At 40.3% G+C, this 16155-nt stretch overlaps 1 protein-coding gene across 2 annotated transcripts; it reads right to left on the reverse strand.

The window, feature by feature from the left end:
* Positions 1 to 1786: 1786 nt before the first annotated feature.
* On the reverse strand, positions 1787 to 15164 carry DDX3X (DEAD (Asp-Glu-Ala-Asp) box helicase 3, X-linked). 2 transcript variants are annotated; one of them, XM_008585125.1, is made up of 17 exons: positions 14809 to 15164; positions 12240 to 12297; positions 10752 to 10799; positions 8665 to 8797; positions 7584 to 7742; positions 7401 to 7500; positions 6853 to 6988; positions 6266 to 6351; positions 5907 to 6005; positions 5637 to 5797; positions 4945 to 5089; positions 4713 to 4857; positions 4360 to 4541; positions 4146 to 4263; positions 3723 to 3876; positions 3225 to 3364; positions 1787 to 3031 (listed from the first exon to the last, which is right to left on the reverse strand). In XM_008585125.1, exons 1-17 carry the CDS (start codon positions 14851 to 14853, stop codon positions 2952 to 2954), a joined length of 1989 nt encoding a protein of 662 aa, XP_008583347.1. In that variant the 5' UTR covers positions 14854 to 15164; the 3' UTR covers positions 1787 to 2951. The 2 variants fall into 2 exon arrangements, with proteins under 2 accessions (XP_008583347.1, XP_008583354.1); XM_008585132.1 differs by having other exon boundaries at positions 3225 to 3361; positions 14809 to 14946.
* Between the last annotated feature and the right edge of the window lie 991 nt (positions 15165 to 16155).

Raw genomic sequence — 16155 nt, forward strand, 5'->3', positions numbered from 1 at the left:
CAAACTAACACCATTTTCATCTTTTATTACAAATAATTATGGTACCAGAGTGTTTGTCTCCAAGAGGAATCTCAAAAAATAACTCAATGGCAACCAAAAAATTACATTTTACAATTCAGGCAAGAGCACAACTTTATTTTCACCTCCAAAAATAAACCACAATTGACAACAACAAAGGAGACTGTGCAGTTCAACTTTTTATTTTAATAAAATCAATATGCACAGCACATGCAGTGCTAGCATCTAAACTAATACAATAAGCAATTACTAAAGCTACAGTGACTTGAGGTTCAATCTTTACATTCAGCAAGTTTAAATCCACTCAAATGATTTTTGAAATATTTAATAACTGAAAATATTGCTTGCTGATAAAACTTGCTCAAACGCTATTGCTGAATTGCCACATTAGAAACTAATTCCATTAATATGCTTCAAGACGTTTGTTGCTTGTTTTTCCCCCAATCTGCAAGTATCAAAAAGCCCTAATGCAGGCTACCGCATAAGTTTTTTCCTTATAATATTTATGGATGAATCGATGATTCTAAAGCTACAGTGACTTGAGGTTCAATCTTTACATTCAGCAAGTTTAAATCCACTCAAATGATTTTTGAAATATTTAATAACTGAAAATATTGCTTGCTGATAAAACTTGCTCAAACGCTATTGCTGAATGTACAAGTCACTGATTATGCCAATACAACAAAGATAACCACATGTTTGAGGATTGCAATGTGCCAGACATTCACTGGAAAAAAATAATAATAATACACACAACTAAACAAAACACACACAACAAACATCTGAGAATCTGGACACTTCGTGTCAGTGTTTTGAAGTGTTTCATTAATATCTTAAGACAAGTGTATCAAAACCTTGGCATGTTTTAATTTCAAGTCGCCAATTTTGTTTTTACTAACATCAGAAAGTTATGGCTACACTGCCAATGCCGGGTCTGCTTAATTTGACTTAAGAGTTTAATATGACTTAACATTAAAAGCTCACACTACCCCGAAATATATAATTTCACGCATACGGTGACATTCAACATTCAAGTGCCAGTGTTTTTGTACTGTCTTTTGGTCAAGTTTCTTTAAACTTTCAAAGAATCACTTTTAGGCTTACAAAAATAAATATTTGTCAAAATGTTCAATAAATATTACATAAAACTAGCAGCAAAAAGTATCTAGAAATCTGTCGTGTGCAAAGTTTTCTTCTCAACTATCATTCCCATGGTCCCAAATAAATTTTAGAATCTAGTCCCATCCCCTTCCTAGACAAGCTGCGTTCAACAATCTCCAAGAGACAAAATAAGATTGGAAGTTTAAGGACACGCACACAAGACATATATATAAAATTCTCTGAATGTGCAATAAAAGAAGTACTTTGTAAAAAGTTATGGGCAAAATGTACAAGTGCCTAAACCTAGACTAATTGAAATAGCACCATAACAAATGACCTCAATACTGTCAAGTGCACCTACTTAATAAAAGTTTTAGAACAAGGCACAATACACTTGAAAATCTATTGCACTTTAGGAAATTTTTGCCATCTTCCTATGCCACTGTAAAAAGATTGAGCGTTTTGATCACCTCATTCTGGCCACAAAATTAGCACAGAATTCAAAGTGGCAGAGGCGTTTTAGTGGTGGACAATGCTCATCTTTGGCCAGATTTAGCATAAACAGACTATAAATACAATGGAAACCTATGCAACTAAAACTGACTAAAACTGCACTGTAGAGCAGAATTGACACCTTGTGCAGTTATGTACATATTTCCAACCTGTGTGATCTCAAAGATTTCAGTTTGTTATACTCTTCTGGAGCCATTTTTACAAAGTCTATAGTAAGCCAGTTTAACATCTCAACGCAGCTTGAACAGAGTAATGTGAATCGGCATTTAAAATAAAGCCTGCTGCATAATTCTTCCTGTTCCTACCATCTTGACCAAAAAACATCAACACTAGCATGCGTTATTAGACCAAAAATCATCCAGGGCCCTAATGAGGGCTGGTCATTGCTGTGGTCAGCCATTCTACCATTTCGATTTCATTTATGGCAGGCATTCAAAAAGTCTAAGTAGATGAATTCTCCTAAAAACCTATTTCAAGTTATCAGACCTTTAAACTTTCCCTATAATAGTATGCCCACATTTGGCTAGCTCATACTTCATCATCTGCCTAAACATTGAAAGAGGAATTGCTGTATTTACTTGCATTAACTTTGAAAACAGTGCTTTGAATGTATGTATTCATACATCACCTCATCATGACTGGAATGGCTTGTTTAAAGACTATCAGGTTCTAAATACCTATCCAGGATAGAGTGAGCAAATCAGAACTTTAACTTAATACAGTTTGCCACATTAGAAACTAATTCCATTAATATGCTTCAAGACGTTTGTTGCTTGTTTTTCCCCCAATCTGCAAGTATCAAAAAGCCCTAATGCAGGCTACCGCATAAGTTTTTTCCTTATAATATTTATGGATGAATCGATGATTCCTGTTAAGTTGTATCACACCTGTGTGCCAAGGTTTGATTTTAGCCCAAGTTCAGTAAATTTATTATGTCAAAACAATTGGTATCTTGAGCATTACTGAGCCAACAGGACATCAAAATAAAAAGTTGTCTAAAGTTAAAGGCACAGTACATTAACAAACAAATGATCCTCAGTCACAAAATTATAAATGCAGTTTGGGATGGGGGTAGGCGGGAGGGGAGTTAATCCAAACTACAGCAATGAAGTCTTCAAACCACCTTCCGAACAGGGCTGCTGATTGTTCCTTTCATGTCTTCTTATGACCTTGAGCTCCCTTAAAAAAAAAATTTCAGTGGAGAATCACAGCTGGTAATGTACTGCGAGTTCTTGAAGCTACACAAGGTATAGTCTGGCTAAGTTACATGTGGTTTCCATATTAGCTTGTTTGGCAGGGTGACCTACTGCAGAGCAGACTCAGTTACCCCACCAGTCAACCCCCTGGGAGTTGTAATTTCCTCCATATCCATCACTGTTGTAAAAGCCTCCATAGCCACCTAATGAGAGATTTAAAAAAGAAATTAATTTAAGTCATCCATGGTTAAAAACAATCCTTCTCTTAAGTACTTTGATGTAACGTTACAAAACACAATCTACAGTGCTGAACTTCCCCAATGCTTTTATTACGCATTGAAAAAAATGACTAAAAGGAAAAAAGCCTTTCCCAAAGAGGTTAAAAATTAACACTACCTCCACCAAATCCTCTGCTGCTGCCGTGGCCACCTCCACCACTTCGGCCACTGCTCACACGACTGCTGCTGAAGCTGGAACTGCTGGCACCACTACTTTGTCGATAGTCTCTGGCACCAAATCCTCCACTAAATCTACTACTACAAGGGAAGAATACACACATTGGTTCACATGAAGATGAAATTCCACTAAATAACCCAATTCCTGTTAAAACTTCCCAATGACCAATTTCTGATTTTTTCATTCAAACGATTCTCCGCCCAGCCATGTATTTCCCCTAATAATGGTTTCAAGGCCTTAGCAGTGAAAGGCTGAGACTACCTTGGTGTCACCCTTTCTAATAGCCCTTACCCAAAGAATTTAGACAGCCTAAGAAAATTAAGCTTTTTAACTTAAATACTGAAAAGTTAACCCTGGACATTACTTGCTCAGAGCAAACAACGCTGGGAAGTATAAGTGAACAGCCATGCCCCTCATTATACACCATCTGTTTCTCACCTCTTAGAACGCCCACGACTGCTACCCTTGTAGTGGTGTTCATAAGCCATGTTTTCCAACCAAGACGGCACTTCTTGTTTAGCTTCAACAAGAAGATCCAACAAATCCTTAGTAATATTTGCGTTCCTCTCGTTAAAGAATGAGGTGGCCAGGCCTAAAAGTTTTTAAAAAGTAAATAAATAAAGGCCTACAGTTTCCCTACTGTACAGTTTTTTACTTAAAAAAAATTATTACAACTTGCTATTTAACCAACTCAAAGTGCTTTGAGCAAAACCTGACTCTTCCATCACTTTTATCATTAAAATATATTTTAATTGCATTCCTTGGAAATAAGGATTCTAATATTTAAGATTCCTTAAAGTTCTCTGCTGCAAGCATCACAACAAAAAACAGGATCAGACCATCAAGTGACCAAACACTTACCAAGGTTTCCTACACGTCCTGTACGGCCAATGCGATGTACATATTCTTCAATATCACTTGGCAAGTCAAAATTGATAACATGTTTCACATTTGAAATATCCAGTCCTCTTGCCGCTACCTGGAAAATAACTTCTGTTGTATTATGGCCCACTTAAAAGAAAGCAAATATTTGAACATGCTGAACTTGAATGAAAATAAGATATATTATACATACTGCTGTGGCAACTAGAATTGGGCTTTTTCCTGAGCGGAACTGGTGAAGGGCCTCTTCTCTATCTCTCTGAGATCGGTCTCCATGGATACTGGTACAAGCATATCCTTCATGGTATAAGAAGTCCTCCAGAGAATCTGCACCCTTTTTGGTCTCCACAAACACCAGGGTCAGTGAATCCTTGCCTGAATTTTAAAAATTACAGCGTTTTTGTCACTATACGGCTTAGTTTCTCTTTGTACTCAGTAAACATGCAAATAGAAGCAATTAAAATAGACTTTTAACAATGTTTTAAATAAGGAGGGAAAAGTAATATAAGTGAAACAAATGGGTTATTGCCTAATTCATAATTTTACCTGTTGCATTTAGGAGGTCAAGCAGAAATGACCGTTTGTCTAATTCTTCCACCCAAACTACTTTCTGGGTAATGTTTTCAGAGGTAGAGCCAACTCTTCCCACAGCCAAAAAGATATACTCATCCAAGAAATCACGAGCAAGCATCTGAAAGAAAAAATATATAATTTTTTTACTATCTACTGCAATACAACAAATTTCTAAATAAATTAAATTTGCAACCTCAAACAGTACCTGTATTTCCTTAGGAAAAGTAGCACTAAACATCATAGTGTGGCGGACACCCTTTGGAGGCATAGTATCTTGTTCAACTATTCTACGTATCTGAGGTTCAAATCCCATATCTAACATCCGATCAGCTTCATCTAGCACTAAATACCTGTAATGAAGAAAAAAAAAAAAAAAAGAAAAGAAAACGGAGTTTAGAATTTGAGAAGAAATCAAAAGATGGTTTTAGTGTGGCTGTATCTTTATGTAATTACAATTATGTATTTATTATGTTGAATTCCTCACATGGCATGATTTGACAATGACATAGCACAGGATTCCTCCCACCAGATAAGTCATCCGAGATCACACAGCCAAATTAGCTCTTACTACTTGACTGTGTAATGGTCTGGTCATTCCCAGCCTCTACTAAAATGTTACTGATTTTTCAACATTGAAATTATGAACAAACTTTTTGTAAAAGTTAGATGACTAAAACAGATCACTTTTCAATCTTAAAATACAGACGATGCTAATAAATACCACAAAACTAATGGCCAGTAATTTTTAAAACGTAATGTTACACCCCACACATTTAAAAATTAACATACTGGGCTGGTCGATTAGCTCACTTGGTTTGAGCATGGTGCTTAAAGGTCAAGAATTTGGATCCTTATAATGGCCAGCTGGCAAAAAATGAAAAATAAGAATTAACATACTTGCAGAAGTCTAATCCAATCTTTCCTCTTTCCATCATATCCACTAGACGGCCTGGAGTGGCTACTAACAAGTGGCATCCACGTTCTAGGTCTCGAATCTGCTGACCAATATCAGCACCACCATAAACCACGCAAGGACGAACTCTAGACCGGTATGAAAACTATAAGCAAAAAAATTTTATTAACTTTAAGGTAAAGATTTTTACATGGTCATAAAACATTTCATCAGAATCAGTGAGAAAGCTAATAATCACTGAAATGCATACTTACTTTTCTGGCTTCCTCATAGATCTGTACTGCCAGTTCTCTCGTTGGTGCCAATACCAAGGAGATTGGGTATTGTTTGCGGCGTCCATACCTTCCATTTTCCTAAGAGACAGACATAAATAAGTTAAACTCTACTACCCTTTTTAAAAAGTTCATCACCGGGTCGGCTTTAGCTCAAGCGGTTACTTCCTCAAGCCAGACTTCATTCTGTCTAAAAAGTTCATCACAACACAATCGCCTTTTGTAATTTACAGATTACACCTGAAAACTTTTTAATTAGAAATACTGGAATAAGTCTCAGCATAATTTAGAAAGCTCTCACAATTTTACAATAATTTCCCACTTTATAAAGAAATATTTACCTTCATGGCCCTCAAAGCCTCGCCTGGACCATCTGAATAAATCTGACTCAAGATGGGCAAGAGAAACGCTGCAGTTTTTCCAGACCCTGTTAAGAGAAAGCATATTCATTCAAACACATACACAAAAAAACCTGCTTATTACTTTTGAATGGACATTGGTAGATAAGTGTTTTTTAACTGCCCTATTACTTGTTAATTAGTAATTTTACTTTATCCCCAAATAAATTTTCCAAAAAGTGACTTCTTTGGTCCATCTATAACAGGAGCCAGCTAATTATGGCCTAGCCTGCTCTTTATTTATTTTGGGGGTGGCTGGCCAGTAAGGGAAACTGAACCCTTGACTTTGTCATTACAAGGCTGCACATTAACCAACTAAGCTAACTGGCCAGCGCCCCTTATTCTTGTAAATAAAGATTTTATGGAATACAACCATGCCCAATAATTTACATATTGTCTATGGCATCTTTCACACTACAACAGCAGAGCTGAGTAGTTGCAACAGAGACCACATAACCCCCCCCCCAAAACCCCACCAAACATATACAGAAAAAGTGCAACAACGTTTTACTCTTACCAAGTGAGCTTACCTGTTTGGGCACAAGCCATCAAGTCTCTTTTCTCTTTGATAATAGGAATAGCATGCTTTTGCACTGGAGTTGGGCGAGTATAACGAGTAAGCTCAATGTTTCCCATGATAATTTCTCCCATCTCAACATCACTGAACTGTCAAGAAATTCAATAGGGTTAAATAGCTGGAAATGCTATGTGGAGCCACTTCTGTGTTATACAAATACAATAATGGAAATAACCAACTGAACAGCTAATTTGTAACTTAGTTTACAGTGGCTTTAATTTTAAATAAAACTATCATGTTACACTGAGAAGGAAAAATAGTCAACACCCATGTTTAATCTATATTGGAGATGATTCTGGGTTCCTCCTATGTTTTGACCCATTTTCTATTTCAGGTAGTGAACTATTCATAATAGTTACACTGAATTCAACCTCTCTCTTTCCACAAACCTATAAGGTGTTTAGTCTGCATACGCCTCTAGGAAGCCCATCCCATTCTGATGTGCTGTGAAAACATTTATACTTCCCTTTGTGTCTTAAGAGGTCAAGCAAAAATACTTACACTTTCAATATGTGGAGGACAGTTGTTGCCTGTTGCCTCAACTGGAATGTCATCATATTTCTCAAAGTTAATCCCAGTGTTGCCTCCAGAAAAGAGCTCCCTAAAATCAAAGAACTGGTAAGTTTACTCGTCATACTAGCTAGTAAGGCTTCATCACAACCAACATCCATTTCAAAAACTTACTGTTCCAAGCGTTCACTTGGTGGGAGTGGTTTTGACCAATCATCTTCATCTGATTTGTCACACCAGCGACTGTTTCCACCACGTTCAAATTTGCCAAAGCCACTTCTGTCACCACGACTGCCAATGCCATCATAGTCACTCCGTCCACGATCATCAAACCTTAATAGCGCAAGCAATTAATTAGAATTGTATCATTTAACCATTATTATATTCCTAGCACTACTCTAGAACAGTACCTGGAGACATTCATTATGTCTAACAAGGATGTCAATGGTCCAATTCTGGCTTATTCTTATTTACAAGTAAGGCTCTCTAATTAAACAGATCTTATGTATCATTTACATAATTTCATTTTCTAAAATCAGTATCCTTCTTTATATTTCTAAGAAGTCTTACAGCCTCAACAGGCCTCACATATGACAAAATTAAGAATCAAGTCTTATATATTTGAAATTGGCACATAGCTCACACCTTCATTTAAAGTGCCCATCCAAATACATTTAGTGATAGGCAAAAGAAGAATAGCACACCAAATATCAATTGTCCTAAAGTTATACTAAAATGTCACTTAAAGGACAATTCACCTGTGTGAGATTTTGGATAAAAGGTAGAAAATAATCCTTACCTGAATTAAGATGTTTTTAGAGTTTTAGGCCTGTTTGCGAAAAATCAGGACACAGGACTAACCACAGCTATTAGGCACATGGGGTCAGTTCACCACACTTGTATAATCAAAAATATAAGGTGTTTAAAAAAATTGTCATAGAGTCCACAAAAATCTCAACCAAATTAGGCCATTTACTAGATGAACTTACTCTTTTAAATAGAATATATAAAACTAGAGAAACAGAAAAATAACTAATTTCATTATGCCAAAAAGCATATTCATATTTTCATCTTATTACTAAATTGAACCTGTTACACAGAAAAGAGACCTCTTACAGCTAAAAAACTACAATGACTAAACAGACAATGCTTAACACCCAAATAGGTGGTCAGGATGAAGACTTATCAATTTATAAGACCAATTCCTAAACTGCTATTGTAAACATATAAGGTGAGAAGACAAAAAATCACTTACCTTCCCCTTGATCCACTTCCACGATCACTGAAGAAACTAGACTTCCCTCTTGAATCACTACGAGACCCAAAACTGCTATATGCATCCTTATCTTTACTGGAACTCCACCCTGTACTATCTTTATCGTAGAATCCTTCAATAAAAAAAAAAGCACAAACCCATTTCATTGAATTAATTAGAAATAGAAACCACGCTATGTATGGTACTGCCAATCTTCCTGAATTTGAAGGCCTCCACTGACTCTACCTTATCTCTGTGGGCTCAAGGGCCAATGGAAGTATTACTATCATGGCACCAGAAGAAAATGAAGATTTAGAGTTGGTTTATACCAGCACACAAAACTTTTAAACCTTCAATTTTCTCCGCTAGAAAATACCGTACACTAAATCAAACAATCTGTCCAAAAATGTTCTAAATGAATAACACCTCTAAGAGGTAAAATAGCTTTGCCTATAACACAATGAATGACCATCATGACTTAATTTCTATTCATTTTATAGGTGTGAATGAGTTCACTGGGAAACAGTTACCATTGTTTCCATGTTTTTTTAGAGGTGTATTCATTCAGAATATGCTTCTTAAAGTGTCAGATTACTCAGCTTAATATAGCATTTTTCAGTTTCAATAATAAAAAGTAGAAGAACAGTGCTGGGTACACATGAAGCACACTACTGTCAAATAATATTATTTAGTAGTTCATCTACTATGAGCTTGATGAGAATACGGAATGCCTGGAAAAAGGAAACCCTGATCCCTACACTGGTGTGCACAAGTTCCTGGGTACAGCTATAAACATTCAGGTAAGAGAGGATGACAAAGGTGTAAATTAGCTCAAGGACAGAGGGTTTAAAGACAGGTAGAGTTTAACCAGCTTTAGTGAAACCTTATTAAATAGAGACAGTTTACAAGATAAGTTACTTTCTTTCTGCCTTCTATCTCTACCATTAGCCAACCAGGTGACCAACAGCCTTTTCTAGCAATAGAGTGGAGTTAGATTTCTATATCTCTTCCAGCTCTAAAACCTCTATGATACTGCCTCTCTGATCCCTGTCACTGCAACAAAGGGGGGAAAAAGCACTAAATATACATGAGGGTCAGTTCCAGCGAGTACATTCTAAGGAACACTGAGAACTCCCATTATGGTAAAGACTAACTCTGCAGCAACTTCACCTAAAAAGAATGATAATGAAGAGATCCGGGAGAAATACAGATTTTATGTCTATGCATTGCCAGGGCAGTGAAGCTAATATAAACTACATATGGAGACAGAGGAACAACAGGAAGCTATGTGCTCCCGTTGACTTTTCCACCCTCCCAATCCTGTCTTTTTATCCAGTATCTTCCCTCCTCCTGACCTTTCAATAGTTTTCCTGACCATCCCTTTTCCTCTAAACTTTAGATCATCTATTTTACAGAATTACAGCATCCAATCAGTTGTCCCATATGAAACATCTACTATTTATCTATCACTACATGACAAATGTAATGAGAAAAGACACTCAGTGTTGTAATACATTTCGGACAAAACCTTCCAAATGAAACAATTTAAGGCAAGGAGATAAAACCTGAGAATCACTCTCAACTTACTGGGAGCCTGCCCAATGCTATATAACCTATTAACTACCCTGCAATAAGCCCATCTTCATTTTGGCACCTTTGAAAGACAGAAATAACTGGGTTATCACCATGCAATTTGGTTTACATAGCAGGGCACCCACCTTTTTCAAACTGAAATCATATTTTTAAAACAAAATTTGAAACCATGCTACAGATTAAGCACAACACTAGTAAAACTGTACAAAACCATGCCGATGGCCTCAGAAGAATCTGACACAGGGATGCAAAATTTCCCACTGTGTGACATTAGATAAGTTTTTCCAAAGTTAATAAGTCTTTTTTTTTTGGTGGCTGGCTGGTATGGGGATCCGAACCCTTGAAATAATCCTAATACTTGAACCTGTCCTGACAGAAACCTAAAAGAGCACAATGTTTACAGACTTCCCCAAGTTGCCTCACTTTACCCAGGCTTTAACTAACTTTTAAATGCAGCAAGAATTAGAATTAGAAAGTTGCTTGCAAAAACTTACCTTTAGTAGCTTCTCTGTTTCTTAGATGAGGAGGGATATAGCGCCCTTCTAAAAGAAATAAAAAGTTAAATGCCAAACCCATCACACTAAAGCTTTTACCAAAGTTTCTATTAAAAAATGGTCCTAGAATACATTTTTTTAAAAAAACATCTCTAGCCTTCCAGTTTACTTACAAAAAAAGATTCTACTTTTAAATAGGTTATTGCTTCTTAAGGAGAACTTCTAAAAAGAGCTTGGTAAGCAAAAATTTGACTTGGGACCTAATAGTTGAAATCCACATATACATTTAACTAGCCACTAGTGGTTATTTAACACAATTTTTTTTAAAAGGCCTGCTATGCTTTAAGAGAACTGTCACATAAACAAGAACACTTACAACATTTAAGTATTGCTGTACCAACCTAAAAGACTACTATGGAACAAATCACACAATTAGCCACTAAGAGGTTTATTTGTTTTTATGTGGTAAGTTCCAAAACACAATAAATATACATGGAAAAGCTGCAAAGGGGAGCGGATTTCAAGGAATTGGATATTTTAATTTCGGGCTTGGTGAGTTTAAGGAAAGTCAACTGTTGTTCTGCATGCAAGCAGGAATACAGTTTAGACTATGGATGAGAAGCAAAACCAAATAATGGATACCCAAGTAAAGTAATGCAAATTTGCTTTAATATTAGCAAATCTACATTTTAACTTTTTACTTATGAATTAAATTAAATATTAAAAAGATCTGTACTAGAATAATCAATTCCTAAAAGATTCTTAGCATGGCAAATAAGGTGAAATTGAAAGCAAACACCAAGTAATTTTGTGCCCAGTGAGGCCCTTCTAGCCTAAAAATGAGAACAGCCTATACCCCCCGTTCTTTTGTTTTGTTTTAATAGGTGGCAAGAGACCTGAGCTGAAGCAGAGGTCCACTGCCAAATAATAAACTATCAAGATCCCCTACCTTAATACTAACCTCTAACAAGTCTCCAAATAACCCCTCTTGAAACAAACAACTTTTAAATACGTAATTTAAAATCTTAACCACCACCCCAAAATTCAGTATAGCCTTGTACTATTGGTAAATCTCATGTTCTTGGGGAGAAAGGAGTAGCTATAGCTGATGAAAGTGCATGTTCCCTTTAACTGAGTTTGATTCTAGTAAACCCACTCTAAAGGGATGGACACATCCCCGCTACCTCTCAATTGAGCTCAGGATTCATAATGCACATAATCAAACTCTTCTAAAGATAAATTGTGTATTGTACAAGGTTCTTTTTAATGGTTAGCTGTTTTTACTCAAGAGAACCAACTAGTCCCTTTTATTGTCGAAAAGGCCACAATGCTTTAGAGACTGGTCACTAAGTACCACATTAATTCTACATAACACTACATCTACATTAATTCTTAACATGGTAAAAATTAGAGGGCAAATTCTTAAATTTTAAATAAGTCCAATGAGATATTAAGATATTCAATAAATCCATAAAATGTTTTACTTACTGCTGGCTGTACTTCCTCCACTCTGATTATCTGAAGAGTTCAGGTCTAGGCCAGCAAACTGGAAGAGAGTTAGATGGTTAGCACCTTATACTAAGTGAAAACTAGTCCCACCCTCTAGTTTACTAGCACCACATTCAAATAGTTGCCCTGCCTACCACACAGGGCTAATATAAAAGCTGTTAATGAGAATGTGACTAAGAATGTTTTGAAGACAATGCAAAATAGTACAACTGTATGTACTGCAGAAGGCAGCACACCAAGATACTGGTGCTATCCACTAGAAACTGGGCCCAAATTTAACTCATTCAATCAAAATCAATTTTCCCTGTAACATTTCCCACAGTAAAATCTCCCTAAATCACTAAACTGAAACTTTATTATGCTAAATCTCAAATTTAAATTATTTTAAAATGTCAGATAAAGGATTCAATTTAGTGCCAATCATGGCGGGGGGGGGGGCGGGACTACGCATGCAAAAAACCATTTTTTTTTTCGAAAAGCCACAAAAGACCAAGTCACACAGTATTGTTGCCACCTGTTTGCAAAAGAGATATGCTATACCATAACATGTTTATAAATCCTGTGTTAAAAGCTAAACATGATACTGCCGAACTGCAAGCATCAAAGGAGCCACTGAAAATTGGAAGCAGGTGTTATGCCTTAAAAATACAAAGAATATGGTAAGACTTTAGGCACCTCATTTTCAGAATTTCTACTGGCAAAAACGCTGCTATGCTTTCTCCCTGACACTTTAAAGCACAACAGGAGCACAAACTTTCTTCTTGCACTTATTACAGTACAAGTTTTGTTTTTAATTTTACACTATGGCAACAGGAACTAAAAAACAACTTTAAATGTTTCTATAAATTGCTAGGACTACATTGCCGCAATTCTCTCCGTTGTGAATTTGCTTTGTGCAGATTCTTAAGTCTAAACGACCCTGAATGCTTCATTTTTCGAGTTAAACCGATTACAAATTTCAATAAGGTTCATTCCTGCCTAGAATCTTTAAATCTTTAACATATGAAAATGTTAAAACTGGGGATAGCCTGTGCTATTTTTTTTTACGTCAATGCTCCACTCAACATTATGAAGTGTCAGTAATATGAACGACTTAGTATAACTGGTTTTTTAACGGGGAAATACATGCTCCCAAAAGAACAGATCATTACATCCCTAAAAATATATTACATATGACTACATTAAAATCTATAACCAATTAAGTTGTGTCACTAAGCTTCGTTTCAGGATTATTCTGGAGTTCGTGAAATCAACTTCCCTTCTAATCACAATAGGCAGAAGTTTATTTAAAGGCTCCGAACACCCTACAAAAGAGCTTATCTGAAGCCTGGTACCACTGTTGCAGAGGGATGCAGACTTCCTGCCACCAAAGCCCATAACGCCCTGCTCTCAGATCACTCGTCCTCCTCTCCTTTGCTCCCAAACCCTTAGAAGAGAGTATTCCAGTAAAGACAACAGACCCGGGACCTATTCCAAAATTTTACTCCATAGGCAGCAACAAGTCAACCACAAAACTGTTTATTTCCCTCAAAGCCACATTCCGGGTATTTTTCCTCTGGCGCATCCCTGGATCAAACGTCGCTAAGATAACGACATCACACAATTCACGGCACCCCATCCGCAAAAAACAACGCGCAGCCCTTGGCTAAATCGTCAGTGACTACCACCTCCGTCTCTAGAGCCCAGCGCCACCGCGCACGCAGCGGCCCTATACTCCCTCCCCTACCCCCCCCCCTTCCCCGAATCTTCTGCGTCACAAAACTTTCCACTCCGGAAACGCGGCCTCGCCGGCCGCGGCGCAGAGCCTGCGACGACCCTGCGGAAACGAGGCTGAAGAGAAAGGGCCTGGGGAAGGAAGCCCGGTCGGAAAAAGATGCCCATTCCCTCCCTCCTTTCCAGGCCCTGGCCGGCCCGGGGCCCGCTGGCCCGACCTCTCCCAGTAGTGGGCCACAGCGCCGCCCAGCCACCCAGCACCACACAAAGGAGGGCGCCGCCATTACCCGGAGCGAAGGCCACCCACCCCCCGCGCCGCCCCCTCCCACATTCCAGGGACGCGTTCCTCCCGCTCGCAAGCACAGGAACACCGGACGCAGCCGGGTCTCCGTGACTGGAGTCCCGGCGGGCGAGGAGGGAGGGCCGAAGCCCCCGAGGCCAAAAGGGTCCCCATTGGCGTAGCGCCGCGCTGCGCACTCCCTCCACCCACCATGGGTCACTAATCAGTCGGGGTTCGCGCGTGCGCGTCCCCGTGAGAGAATGAGCAACCCCTCCCCCTCCGCCCGTCTGCGCAAGCACACACAAAAGCCGCCATTGTGCTCGGCCCGGGGACAATACCGCGGGGCCAGGCCGGAGTCTGGGCTGGAGTTACAGCCACAACCAGCATTCCTGCCGCCTCCCCATCCCTCCATAGCTCCGGGGCACTGACACTCGCCAGCCCAAGGTACCCAGAAAATGGAAACTAAGGGTGCCAGTTAGCACTGCGCCATAAGCCAGGTTAGGTCAGGGGAGGGACTCATGCGGCAGCCACCCCGGTTGGCTTCTGTCAGCTCACCTGCTGGTCCAGCCCGAGCGCATTTTCCACCGCCACATGACTCATCCCTGAAGAGTACCGAGAACTCGGAGTCTTCCGCTGCTGAGCGAGTGTGTTTAGTTCACCGCAAAGACCCTCTCACGGGAGAACTGCGGCTCTGGAGCGCCCGGCGCGGCCACGGGTCTAATATACTCACTCGCAAGACTGCTACGTCAGCACGTAAGACGTGTGCCCTCCCTCTCACTCCCACACTCCCCCCGCCCCTGGGACTTCTGCCCGGCTACTGCACGCTCTCTTGGCCTAACCTCGCGGGACTTCCTATTCAGGCCCGTCGCCCCTCGTCGTCCTGCCTCGGAGCTCAGAGAGCCAAATGCTGTGCTAGTTCGCTCGTTCCTCCATTTCCCTGGTTTCCGATAATAACCTAGTCTCAGGCTTAGAGTTCTCGAGATCTCGCGAGAACTTGTTGTCTCCTGTTTTCCCTCAGCCACAAGCTTGAGAATTTAACCTGGGCCTCTTTGCTCTCCTTTCCTCCCCTATGCACCCAGTTTCTCCTTCCCTTTCTAGAGCTCTAACTCTCCTCTATTCTCTCTCGGTCCCTGGGCTTGGAGATGTGAAATTTCTCCAGTCTAATCAGCCCTCGCTCTTCAGTGTACAGCCTCCCCGAAATCGAAATTAGGCAGAGAGAGACCCGAAACCGAAAGGGCGGCAGGTCACGTGACCGCAGGTGTCGAACGCGGGGGCCATTTTGTAGATCGGGAAACCGTGGCTTGAATAGAATGGTCGGAATGGGGGAGGGGAGAGGAAGAGGAGGGAAGAGGGGGAAGTGGAGGGGGGAGAAATGGGGAGGAGGAGGAGGGAAAAGGGGAAAGTGGAGGGGGGGGGAAAGGAGGAGGGAGGAGGACGGGATGGTTCCCGGGGCGGGAGTAGGGGGAAACTGGAGGCGTCCGCTGGTGGTCTGACGCGTCCCTGCGCGGTTGCCTGAGCAGCGGTGGTCACCGCCTAGAAACCCAAAGGCCCCTGCCACTCCAGCCCCTGACGCGAGCGCGCGCGTCCCCGCCTCCCACGGTGAAGGAACAATGGGACGATCACGCGCTGATCTTGAGCCGGCGCTAACGCGCCCTCCTGGGACCCCGGCCCTCCGCCGCATTGCCGGTTACGTTAGGCCCCTAGTTTCCTCCCGCGGGGCGCCCAGCAGCACGGGGCCCATGGCCACCGGCGCTGCGGGGACCCTGGGGGTTGCGAACGGCTCTCCTAGGGCCCGAGGGAGTCGGGGATATTTGTGGCCGGGTGCACTCTGGGTCTGCAGGAGGCGCTGCGACGGGACTATGGGCCCGGGCTCGGGGTGACCCTCATGCTGCTGCGATGGAT

The sequence above is a fragment of the Galeopterus variegatus genome, unplaced genomic scaffold (assembly GCF_000696425.1).
Source record: "Galeopterus variegatus unplaced genomic scaffold, G_variegatus-3.0.2 Scaffold105, whole genome shotgun sequence".
In the NCBI taxonomy this organism is placed as follows: domain Eukaryota; kingdom Metazoa; phylum Chordata; class Mammalia; order Dermoptera; family Cynocephalidae; genus Galeopterus; species Galeopterus variegatus.